This window comes from Cricetulus griseus (genome assembly GCF_003668045.3).
Source record: "Cricetulus griseus strain 17A/GY chromosome 1 unlocalized genomic scaffold, alternate assembly CriGri-PICRH-1.0 chr1_0, whole genome shotgun sequence".
Lineage (NCBI taxonomy): Eukaryota > Metazoa > Chordata > Mammalia > Rodentia > Cricetidae > Cricetulus > Cricetulus griseus.
This window is the reverse complement of record NW_023276806.1, coordinates 239253415-239265416: the sequence shown is the minus strand read 5'-3', so window position 1 is coordinate 239265416 and position 12002 is coordinate 239253415. Positions and strand designations below refer to the sequence as shown.

The window sequence follows — 12002 nt, the reverse complement described above, 5'->3', positions numbered from 1 at the left end:
CCAGAAGTTTCTTTTCTTGTCATTTATCTTGAGCTTGCCAGGGAACAAAATGATAGGTAGTAACAGTTGTACATCTTTTAACAAATCTCTATTACTGATACTTGGAGAGGAAGAGCCAGCACAGGATTTGGGGAGCCAGCCAGACTCTCACATCAAAACAACAGCGACTGTCAAAATCTAATGGTCCTAGACGCTGTCCCCTGCAAGAAACCATGAAAGTGAAGAAAAGCATTGGGGGGGGGGGAATAGGAGTCCAGTTGTTTGTTTTTGTTTTTATCACATCCAAGGTCAAGGTCCTGTTATGTGGCATGCCTGGTGTAGTGACTGAATCAAAGTGCAGACCCAGAGGCTGAACTGGCTCTAACCTGGAGCACCTTGCCCTGCCTCTTCTCCTGTTTGTAAATGGACCATGGCAGGCACTTCACAGAAACTGGGCGGTTTTATTTCCTGGAGTATTGAACCTTTTTGAGCTGTAGGGTGTGTTAAGAGTGGGGTAATTCTTAGACTTTTTGAATTGGGGGTGTGGTGAGGAGAGAAGAAAAAAGAAGCGGGGGAGAATTTGGTGGATCAGTTGTGTATAACCAAAGATTTGAGCACTGTAACATTGAAAGTGTGGTTGTGACTAAGGCTTTTCAGGAGCTTATAGCCAGCTTTTCTTGCACAAGCAGGATTTCTAAAAGGTGTGTTATAGCTTCATTTTCAGAGAAAAGCCAGCAGTATAAAGAAGTGGGGAAACCAGACAAGCCATTTTTTTCTTTTAAATGACAAACAGCTTGTGAGTAATTGCCAACGAGCATGGGTAGATTTAGCTTTCTGGCATCTTTGACTATCTCTGCCCTCTTATCTCTGTGAAAACCAACTTCCATAAAGTAACCAAATGAAAGTGGAGACAGTGGTTTAAAATCAAACATTTTGTTATCTCAGAATTCTGACATCAAATCCATTTAAGTGATTAAATAAAACTGTTGTTCGAGCGCAAATCAAGTCAGACACTTGAAAATTCATTGTCAGTGTTTTGCTTTACCGTTTCTCGAACATTATGCTCTAAACTCCAGGCTGAAGCACTGAAAATGGGGAAGAACCTGGCGAGGTTCCTCATATATATTCTAGTTTACAATAGGAGGCAAACCACTGTATTCTGAGTGGTGCCTGGTTAGCCCTAAGGCCATGTGGGGCTAACACATTTTGTAGTTCTTCCTTTTCAAATAGATCATTGTGGCAGAGAATCAATGGCAGCAGGGACTTGAGGCAGCTGGTCGCTGTGTGTTCACAGTCAGGAAACAAGGACTATCTAGTTCCTCCTCGAGCAAGGTGAATTTTATGGAGAGAGTCAAAACCAGTGTAGGTGGTTCTAGAGAACCATCCCCTCCTCCTTGGTAGAAGGTCTGTGGTCTCTGGACCAGCCCCAGCACTACTCAGCTATTTGCTGATGCAGGCCACACTTAAATTGCCTTCAGATACATCTGTATTCCTCCCCGCCATCCTGAAGAGTGAGGCTGGCAGTGCAGGCAGCAGGGCCTGTGAAGAAAGCCATCAGGTGCAGCCTCAACCAGAGCATGGGAGCGTACCCCACAGCTAAAGGACTCTGAGGAACTCAAAACAAGAGTGCTGGACAATGGCTTCTGGAGCTGGTGGGTGGTTTTTACAAGTTCTATTCCTAGTCTAGTCCTAAACACATGAAGTGGGAGCACATGTGCCGAGCAAGCTACCCAACCACACAGACATCTGGAATCTCGTGGGAGTGGCCAGTCTCAGCAGCAGCTGGGCTACTTTTAAAACATTCAAATTAAGTTAGGTTGGATCCCACAAAGTCCTTTGTTCTTAAAAATCTCCGATGCTTCATACAGATTAAGAATTGAGAGCCATCCTCTCTTTGTTGCTTTCGTTTCTCCAGAAAAGATTTCTTTGTCTTTCCGGGGATGTAAATGCAGTCTTTCCACTGGATAATTATCAAAGACACAGGAAGGCGGTCAGAACCTGTGATATTCCTCCCTCTAATGACACCTGATAATAAACCTTCGGCTTCCTTGCCTGCACATTCCATTCTTTTTATTGCTTTGAGCTTCTGGAACCTTCATTTTTGAAGATTAATTGTCAGGGGATGAAAATAAGCAAAACAAAACAAAACAAAACCTTTGTCATTTTCTTTAATGTGTGTGGTATGTATGCATGATCGTGTGTGGGGGTGTGTGTGCAAGATGTATGTGTGTATGTATAGGCTAGAGGCTGATGTCTGGTGTCTTCCTTCAATTCTCTCCACCCTAAATGTTGAAGCAAGGTCTTTAGCTGAGCACAGAGCTCACTGTTTCTCCTGGCTACTTTGCTAGCTTGCCTTGTCCCTGCTTTCTTAGTGCTGTGATTACAGGTGTGCCCAACTACAGGTAGAAGCCTCTGTCCCACAAGCTGCTCCTAAATAACCGACATGGAGTCTTAATATTAATTATAAATGCTTGGCCAATAGCTCAGGCTTGTTACTAGCTAACTCTTACATTTAACCCATTATTTCTTTCCTATGCTTTGCCACATGACTCAGTACCTTTTGTCAGTACTGAATGACCATCTTGCTTCTCTCTGCATCTGCTGGCAACTCCCCTGACTCTGCCCTTCTTCCTCCCAGCATTCTCAGTGTGACTCTTCCACCTAACCTCATCCTTCCTGTCCAGCTATTGGCCAGTCTGCTTCCTCATTAAACCAATCACACAATGTAAAGGAAAATTCCACACACAACTTTGATGTGGGTTCTGGGGGGATCTGAACTCTAATGGTCGTGTTTGGTGCAGCAAAAGTGTTTACCCATGAGCCACCTACTCCCCCTTCACCCCATTTTTTTCACTGTTGAAAACTGAGTGCACAAGTTTGCCTTCTCATGGAACTGTACCTGCTTGACCTGCTTTCAAACCTTGCTTCTTTTGAAGTTCTCATGGTCAACCATCGGCAGCTATGCTTGCCTGACTGAACAGAATAAAGCAGGCACACAGTTAATCCAAACAAGAAAACCTCTGAGTCAAAAAGTGGGGTTCTAGCTTCTGGGTAACTTCTATTTTAAAAAATGGAAATGCAGCTGGAGAGAAGACTCAGCAAAAAAAGGAGGTACACAGGTATACATCCGTGCAGGCAAAAACAGCCATACACCCATGAAAAGTCTCTCTGTTAGCTAAGGAAAACTTTGAACCCTTGATCTTTCCGATTTCTGGGGTTATCGGTATGAGCCAACATGGCCAGATTTGTTTCGCTTTGCTTTCTGAGACAGATTCTTGCTCTGTAGTCCAGGATGCCTTCAAATCTTCAGTCCTCCTGCCTCAGCTTCCCCCATCATAAGACGCCACTCCTTTGCCTGCAGTTTGAAGGGGAAAACTCAGCTTGTCATATCATGAGTATTGAGTTGATGGCAGTGAAAGAAGCAAAGCAGACTAACTGGGATCTATTAAAAAAAAAAAAACTCCAAGTGGATTTTGTTTTTAATATTAGCTTTCTTGTTATGATGAAAATTTCCCTCAAACTTTGTCTACAGAAGGCTCGGAACTCATCTCCATTTTTTCCTTAGTGTTTCTACTGGTTCTGTTACAACATGGCTGTTGGAAATCAGACAACAGCTTCATCAAAATCAGCAAAGTGGTCTTTTAAATTATGTATGTGTATGGGTCTGTGCGGGTGTGTGCAGTGCCCTCGGAGGCCAGAAGAAGGCGGCTCATCCCCTGGACCTGGTTACAGGCCATTGGGAGGCATTGGTCTGGGACCTAACCTCATCCAGAACAGTACTTGCTCTAGGATCAGTACGCAGAGCCATCCGCGCAGTCCCTTCAATTGTGTTGAAATGAGCCATTGTCACTACCATCCCCTGCTTTGTCCAGAGTGGATCAGCCCACCCCTTTCACCACGATGACTACTTGGGCCATATCCAGGGTCCACCTCGAGTCAGGCAGCTGTGAGAAACTGGGTGCATGTGAGCATCTCTCCACCTGGGGTGCCCCCCTTCTCTAAAGCTGTCGCTTTTCTCTCTGTGTGTCCCCAGGGATCCTCTGAAGCTGCAGCAGCTGCAGAATCAAGTGCGCTTGGAGCAAGAGGCAAGTGGCTGGCCCCCGGCGCCCCCGGGTCTCCCTTGCAACAGCAGCAGCAGCGGCAGCAGCGCGCCCCCGTCGCCTCCCTTCCCGCCGCCGCCCGCCTTCCCCGAGCTCGCGGCCTGCGTGTCGCCGGTGCCCGCGGAGCCCATGAGCGCGCTGGCCTCTCGTGCCGCCACCATGCAGTCCTCCGGCTCCTTCAACTATGCTCGCCCCAAGCAGTTCATCGCGGCGCAGAACCTGGGTCCGGCGTCGGGGCTGGCCACGCCCACCTCCAGCCCCAGCTCGTCCAGCCTGCCGTCGCCTCTGTCCCCCACGCCCAGGCCGTTCGGCCGCGCGCCCGGGCCACCCTTCGTGGAACCGGAGGCCATGTGGGGCTCGTCCTCGCCGTCGCCGCCGCCCCCGCCGCCCCCGGTCTTCAGTCCCTCGGCGGCCTTCCCGGTGCCCGACGTGTTCCCGCTGCCACCACCGCCGCCGCCACCGCTGCCCAGCTCTGCCTCGCACTGCGCCTCGCCGGCCCGGTTCGGCCCCAGCCAGACGCCAGCAGCATTCCTCAGCGCCCTGCTGCCCTCGCAGCCGCCACCCGTTGCTGTCAACGCCCTGGGGCTGCCCAAGGGCGTCACCCCCGCGTGAGTGACACCTGCCCGTCTCCCCACACCCTGGGACTGCACTTGCACATACTCCCCAAGACAGTGCCTCCCCCCCGCAAGCCTGCATAGCCAGAAGTCCCAAATAGCATCTGGCATCCCTCCCTTACCACCACTCCAGCCTTCAGACATCACATTCAGCAGCTAAGTGACAATCGGTTCCCATTACCCAGACACTGTCCCTTTCTAAATGCAGCTGCTTGAAGTTCTCAAAAGCAAAATCTTTGTAGGGCTTTCCATATGAACAAGGTGGCCCTTGGTCATTTATGCAACGGGCAGTTCACATTATTTCATTGGGCACATCACTAAGAGATGCCCCTGTCCCACTAACATAGCATGATTCCACACAGTCACTAAACTGAGATCAAGTCCTGTGTGACTCTTAAGTCCATCCCCTCACCATCCAGCTAAGCCCTATTTCACCTCAGCTCAGGTTTGTCTACACTACATGGGGTTTGGTTGAGTATATACTTAGTGTTTTAAAAAGACTAAACATTATTAAGAGACATCTAGTGAGAAGGGGAAGCCGTACAAGCCTTCCCTAGTTTTGCCAGTGACAAAACACCATGACCAAGGCAACTTACAAAAAGAAAGAAGGCCACACATTTCCAAATGTTAGAGTCTATGACCATCATGGTACCCAGGGTATGAATCAGACAGACAGGCATGGTGCTGTAGCAGCAGCTGAGAGCTCACATCTGATCCACAAACAGGAGACATGGAGACAGACACAGGACCTGGTGTGGGCTTTTGAAACCTCAAAGCCCACCCCCTGTGTCACACCTCCTCCAGCAAGGCCACACCTCCTAATCCTTCCCAAACAGTTCCACCAGCTGGAGAACCAATCATTCAAATACATGAGCCTATGGGAGCCATTTTCATTCAAGGCATCACAATGCCCTTGTATATTAACATGGACAAATAAGGGAGTATGGACTCAAGTGAGAAATTGTATCATGGTTTAGCCCCCAGGCAACAGATCATCTGACTCTTCTCTCAGCTTTTTTATTGTAGATTATCTAGAACATATGGCTCCTAGTCTCATCCTGACAGTCTTAAAATTCATTAAAACTGTTAAAGATGAGTTATTTGTAAAAGCGCAGTAAAACCTTCTAATCATATACCATGCAGGTATCGACAAGATTTGCTGGGGCATAAAAGTGAGTAAAAGCTAAGTTAGTGCTTCTTTCGCAGCAGATTTCAAAAAACAAGAAAGTGTGAGACTCAGGGCATAGCACTGTTGGCAGAAGGCTTACTTAGTGTGCTGGAAGCCCTGGGTCCAAGCCCCAACCCTCTTGTGACCCCACCATTCGGTAGAGGCAAAACAATCACAAGTTTAAGTCTATCCTCTATTAAACATCAAGTTTGAAATCAGTATGGGATCCATGAGACCCTCTCTGAAAAAAAAAAAGAAAAAAAGAAAACAAAAAGCAAGGCTCAGAGTGGTACTGGTGAGATAGATGACTCAGCTAGGAAAGGGACTCATCCCCAAATGTGAAGGCCTGAATGGGGCCCAGGAATCCACATGGCAAAAGGAGAGAACTGACTCCCACAAGCTGTCTTCTGACCTCCACATGGGCATCATATATGCCAGCACACACATAAATAGACCAAAATGTAACATTGAATGTTGAAAGAGGAAATGTCAAGAGCAAGCTAGAATCGCTGTCTCTACCCTTCCTACTGAAATCCTACTGCAGACTTTGCCAGACACCCAGAGACAAAAGAGGAATAAAAGACAGAATTTATTTTTAGTCCTAGTTAAAGCTTCCCCTGGTTGGGATACAGTTACATCACAGTATACAGCCACTGTTGTAGCTAGCCTTAACCCGGGAGTGGCAGTGACTTGCTTTGTTGGACATTTTCTAAATGTTGGCTACATGAATTCCATGTTTGAAATCTGACTTCTTCTCAAATCCTAACTGGAAATAGCATAGTCAAAATAAGTATGGAAGTCTAAGAATAGATCCTATAGGAATGATACCATAATGGGCCTCTGTTCAAAGTTGAGTCAGAGAGCTGGCCCGAGGAAAACTTTCTCTCCAGTTTTTTTTTTTTTTTTTTTTTTTTTTTTTTGATTTTGAGCCTTTATTTTGCTGGTAGAAAATGAAGCATTATCTACTATAAAGAGAACAACTATCAGTTCATGAATTGGGAGGCTGCAGACAGTTCCATCAATAAAATCCTACCAAATCTTGCACCTGAGAAACCAACCAAGTACCAGACAAATAATCCGTCCTAATAGTACTCATAGTACTCATATAGGATTTGACCAGGTTCGTCTTCCAACTGCATTGTGTGGTCACGCCCTCAATCATCTTAAGTGGAGACAGTGATCCATTCTGAGCCTTGGCTGTGACATTGTTCTAAGGATGGCAGTTCTGAGGGCCTGTATTGTTCTTTATCACCAACTGTATGTACCACAATTACTCTTGGAGCCAGAGTACAATTATCACCACAAAAGAACCCCAGGCATTCCTAACGTTTCTTTTATAATGAATGGAGTGACCACACTGCTTTGTGCCTGTGGAGACTGTACCAAAGAAATGCTAAGCTCTGTGCTACCCAATAGTAGTGCCAGATTAAGCCACCGGTCCTCAGCTCCATGCCAGCCCAATAAACTATGACTATGTGGCTTCCCTCTTGTCTTAAATGAACTTCCCCTCCCTTGAAGCCATTCCTTGGGTTTGGTGGATGAGTCTTTGGTAGCATGTTTTCCCCCAACTTGCTGTGGGCATTTTAGTCTCCAGGGGAATCCCTGTATGTAGTACCAGGTCTGGGGGATCCAATCAACTCCATTCCCTGGGGTCAGATAGGCACAGGGCTTTTGCTCACCAACAATATTGGCTTCTATTCTCATAAGGGGTGTGGCATAACCACAGTGCTCCAGCCTCTTCTGTTTTGTTTTTTTGAGACAGCATCCTCTCTCTTGCAGCATTGTCCTCTTACGTACTGGGATGGCATGCATGTGCCAACAAGTCTGTTACAGTCTATCAGTCACCCCCCCTTCTCTCCCAGTCCCTCTCCTTCCTTCTCCTAGCTATTCTTTCCCCCCCTTTCCTTCTTCCCTCCCTCCTTCCTTCCCCCCTACCTCTGTCTCTGGCTTTTTAAAGGTAAGGTTTCAAACCTTTAAATACCTGGGACTCCCCTTGAACTCCTAATCTCCCTACCTCTGTCTCCCAAGTACTGAAATTAAAGGCATACTCAGGGTGTGACATCCCTCAGTTTCTTCTTTATTATGAGTAGAGCTTTGGCTTGAAATATTACCCCACATTTGTCAGGAATAAGAGCCTGTGCCTGCATATCTTTCATGTGGGTGCACTGAGAGCATTTCAGTCAGGGCTGTACAAACCTTCCAGTGCCCTCTGTTTCTCCTGGTTTATAGGAACGGGCAGTGGGGACAGTCTCAGAGTGCTGCATGCAGTGAGGGGAATTTCCCCAAGTCTGGAAAAAGCCTGAACAGAGAGGACTTGTTGTGACCCAGCCCAGAGTGCATTGCCTCTGTTGGTCTCTAGCAAGTGTAACCCTGGAGAAAACAGCCATAGAAGAATTGTAGCAAAAATTCTAATTGTTCTTAATAATAAAAACGCAGAGTCAAATATTGGGGTTAATGCTGAAGGTCAGAGAAGCAAAGCAGCCAGCCACTAGAGAGTTCTCACCTCTACCAAACCAAAGGGTGATCCTGTCCTCAGACTGCATCCTCAGACTTATTCTGTCTCCACCAAACCTCAGATTGCACTGACTGAGCTCCTGTCTCCTCCTGCCTTATATTCCTCTCTATTGCTGGGATTAAAGGCATGGGATCCCAAGTGCTAAGATCACCGTTGTGTGAGCTCTGTTTCTCTTTTAGACTGGATCAATTTCATGTAGCTCAGGGTGACCTTGAACTCACCGAGATCACTCTGTCTCCCCAGTGCTGGGATTAAAGGTGTATACCACCACTGCCTGACCTCTATGGCTAACTAGTGTGGCTAGCTCTGCGCTCTGATCCTCAGGCAAGCTTTATTTGTTAGAGCATAAGCAAAATACCACCACAAAGCAAGGCAATCCTGTGCATCTTAAGGAGATACGTCATTGTGACAGGCTCAGTTTACAGTTAAATTTTAGACCCGTGAACATTTTAACTCATTTTTCAAGTCAAGCCATTAGTTAAACAATAACCAGTAAAAAAGAGAACCCAGCAGAATAAAAGGGCATTGGACCTGGCAGGCTTCTCATTATTTGGGTTTTCCTAAGACACATAGGTAGGTGTCTTGCTGTTCCCCACTGAAGGAATTAGAAGCATCCCCTGGTGCCCGGTCATTAGACACCCACACAAAGATGGATCCTCTCCTGGGCCTGTGTTTCCCAGCAGCTTCCCAGGCAAGGACTCCAGTACCTCTGTGCAGGTAGGCGGAGGAAAATGTCTCTGAGCAAGGTAGCTCAGTCAGACTCAGTCAGGGATGACACACTACCAAGTCATACAGGGTTGTGTGTGCGCCTTTCTCAGTTCACTCCTCACAGAAAACAAGGGGAAGTTCTTGAAACAAGTACTCAATTTTCTGTGCTTTAGCCATTTTATTATAGCAGTAAAATTCAGTTTAAAAATAGGACTGGTTAAAAATAATACTATCTTTTACATATTCTTGAATGTACGACACCCTGGAATATAGGAAGGATCTGAAGCCTGCGCTTTCAAGCCCTGAAATGGTTGTGGAATTGAGTTACCCTCAGGCCACTCACTTCAGTAGAGGAAAGGGACTTGGAGCGTCTGGAACTGTTGGACACTCAGAGCAGTTTTCGCCATCTGCCAGTCTGAGGGGAAGCCTGTTCCAATTTGTTTGCTGGCTCAGGTTTGCCTCTGAGTGCGGAATTTTGTGAGGAGGTCTACTTTGAGTACAGTTTACTCTGAATAAGCATTTTTTTTTTTAGTTGTACCAATCACCTGAAGAGAGAATGCCCCTTGTCAGCAGCTGCTGGCTCTTCTTTGGCTGTCAAACTCAGGGAGGGCCACCTGAGGTTGCAGTCCCACAGCCCTGTCACTTTCAACCTCAGCAGGGCATTCAAAACGTTTGCCCTGGAGATAGGATCGCTTTTCTTTCCATGTGTCTCCGCTTCCCAAATGCTTCATTTTGATATCTCATGCCAGTCTTACATGGTACTCCAAACCTTACCTGCAGTTTTTAACTGGGTTTCCTAATTTTCTGAATTGTTCCAAGGAGCTCCTGCCACCCCGGTTTTTTAAATGCTCCAAATTAAACTATGTGTGAGAAATGGAGTCTTTCCTATCTCTTCCTTCATGGTTCACAGTGACTGTCTGTTGACCCTGAGGGCTCATTCTGACCACAGGGTCTATGCACTGCCTACCCAGATCTCCGTAGGTCTTCATACAGGTGGTAACACCATGTCCTTTATACCCTCCGCTATGGCACCTGGATGCCATCTGTCTATATACCTGACAGTATGTGGCTCTTGCTATCCCAAGGAATGTCCTTCCCTATGCTCTTTTTCTTTTCCTATAGTGAAATAATAAATACTTGAGTGGCAGAGACCACACCAAGACAGACCACTCCTCTGTGACATTCCCCAGAGCAGCTAGCTATTCTAAGTCCCCTGAAAAGAGTCAAGTACAATGGAAAATGCTTTTCAGCCAGCAGGACCAATGGTGGTATTGGTCAGTTATAGACAGTTGAAACAGTCTATAAACAGCAGCTCTCTGTTTTCTCATTTAGACTGCCTGTTCTGTTCTTGGCATTCATCTTCCTTACACTTTTGGTTCTTGTTTTGTTTTTGTTTGTTTTTCTAGACAAGGTTTTTTGTATAACAGCCCTGTCTGTCCTGGGAACTCACTCTGTCAACCAGGCTGGCCTTGAACTCACAGAAATCCACCTGCCTCTGCCTCCCAAGTGTTGGGATTAAAGGCATGTACCACAGCAGCCCTGCTTTTTCCAGGTCATCTGCTTTCAGATAGTATGACACAAATATTCTTGACTGAGGAGGGAAAGGAGAGAAAGATAGAAGTGCAGATAAATAATACATATGTTCACTCATTGCAGAAACATCTGTGTGTGAACAAAAACAGCCACAATGGGAAAGAGACCATTCAAGAATACAAATAATCAGGAAGATAGATTCATGAAGAACTGAACATGGGACATTACTAACAGGATAGACTTAAGCACTTTTTCCCGAATGAGACATTAAGGTGAAAGCTGATGATATAACTGGAAGAAAGTCTGTATAGGAAACCCAGAAAACTGTGAGCATTTTTGTTAAATGGCTTCATGGTACTAAAAATTGAATCCTAAATCATAACTCGTATGACTCTATTGGTGCCTTAAGCAATTTCACTGCCTATTTTTTTGCTCCTTCCAGTCTCTCTAAACCTCATGGTCACTTCTCAGTGAATAGAACAAAAGTTAAAGATGCCACCGTTTTTATTTGTTTCTTTCATGTTTAACTCTAATGTGCTGGGACAAATTTGACTGAACTAGATGGACCTGGAAACCCAGGTTTTATTAAGTAGGATGTTTTCCTCTGTAAGTATCAGAAGACTCACACACAAGTAGATGAAATACATGGGGTTTGCTGACTTACAAAACAGGTCTAGGGTGGGCTATTGTATTTCTACCAGTGAAGGAAGAGGGCCGTGTCTCCCTTTATGTCTCCTTTTAGAGATGGGAGCACTCTACCTTCTCATCCCACTTCCATTACTCACCTCTCAGTGGCCAAGACATGCCACCTACCTTTACTACACCAACTAATATTTAGAAGAATGGAAAATAGCAAACGATCAAACCTCAGATTGGTTTAGCCCTGCACTGGGGTAGGATATCTCCTCTCTATGTGTTCAGGATAAGCACCCAACAGAACTAGGAGCATTCAAGAGGGAATCAAAGAAACATGGACCACAGGAAGAATGACGTCTGGGAAGACCAGGTGCACAGCCCCCTGGACACACAGCATCACACGTGTAGGGTGTGCAGCAGTTACAGCATCGCCATATTTTCTGCTTACGTGTTTCAGCTTTATTTTGCTCCCCCCACCCCCCACAAGGATAAACAGGGCTCTAAGAAATCAAAAGTTGGTAAACCCATTACTTCTTGCCACGGTAGACAATGGTGTCAGGGGATGATGTGGGGACACATTTGTAGTAAGATTTCTTTTATTATTTAGAAATATCCTATTGCAGGATATATAGAATTTCTATGTTCTAATAATGTATTATTAGCATCCGTTTCTTTATCTTTAAAAGCCCTATGTGACCTTTCACCAGCCACCTACCCTACACTAACTGCCCCCCACCCCCAGCTAACAA

General features: G+C 46.0%; 1 protein-coding gene across 1 annotated transcript in view; it reads left to right on the top strand.

Annotated features, from left to right (window-relative positions):
* LOC100762600 (palladin) overlaps window positions 1-12002 on the top strand; it is an 82707-nt gene that overhangs the window by 40187 nt on the left and 30518 nt on the right. The window contains exon 2 of the mRNA XM_035450493.1: window positions 4013-4687. Within this exon, the coding sequence (XP_035306384.1) occupies window positions 4209-4687 (479 nt within the window). The 5' untranslated portion in view covers window positions 4013-4208. The remainder of the gene's footprint in view (window positions 1-4012; window positions 4688-12002) is intronic.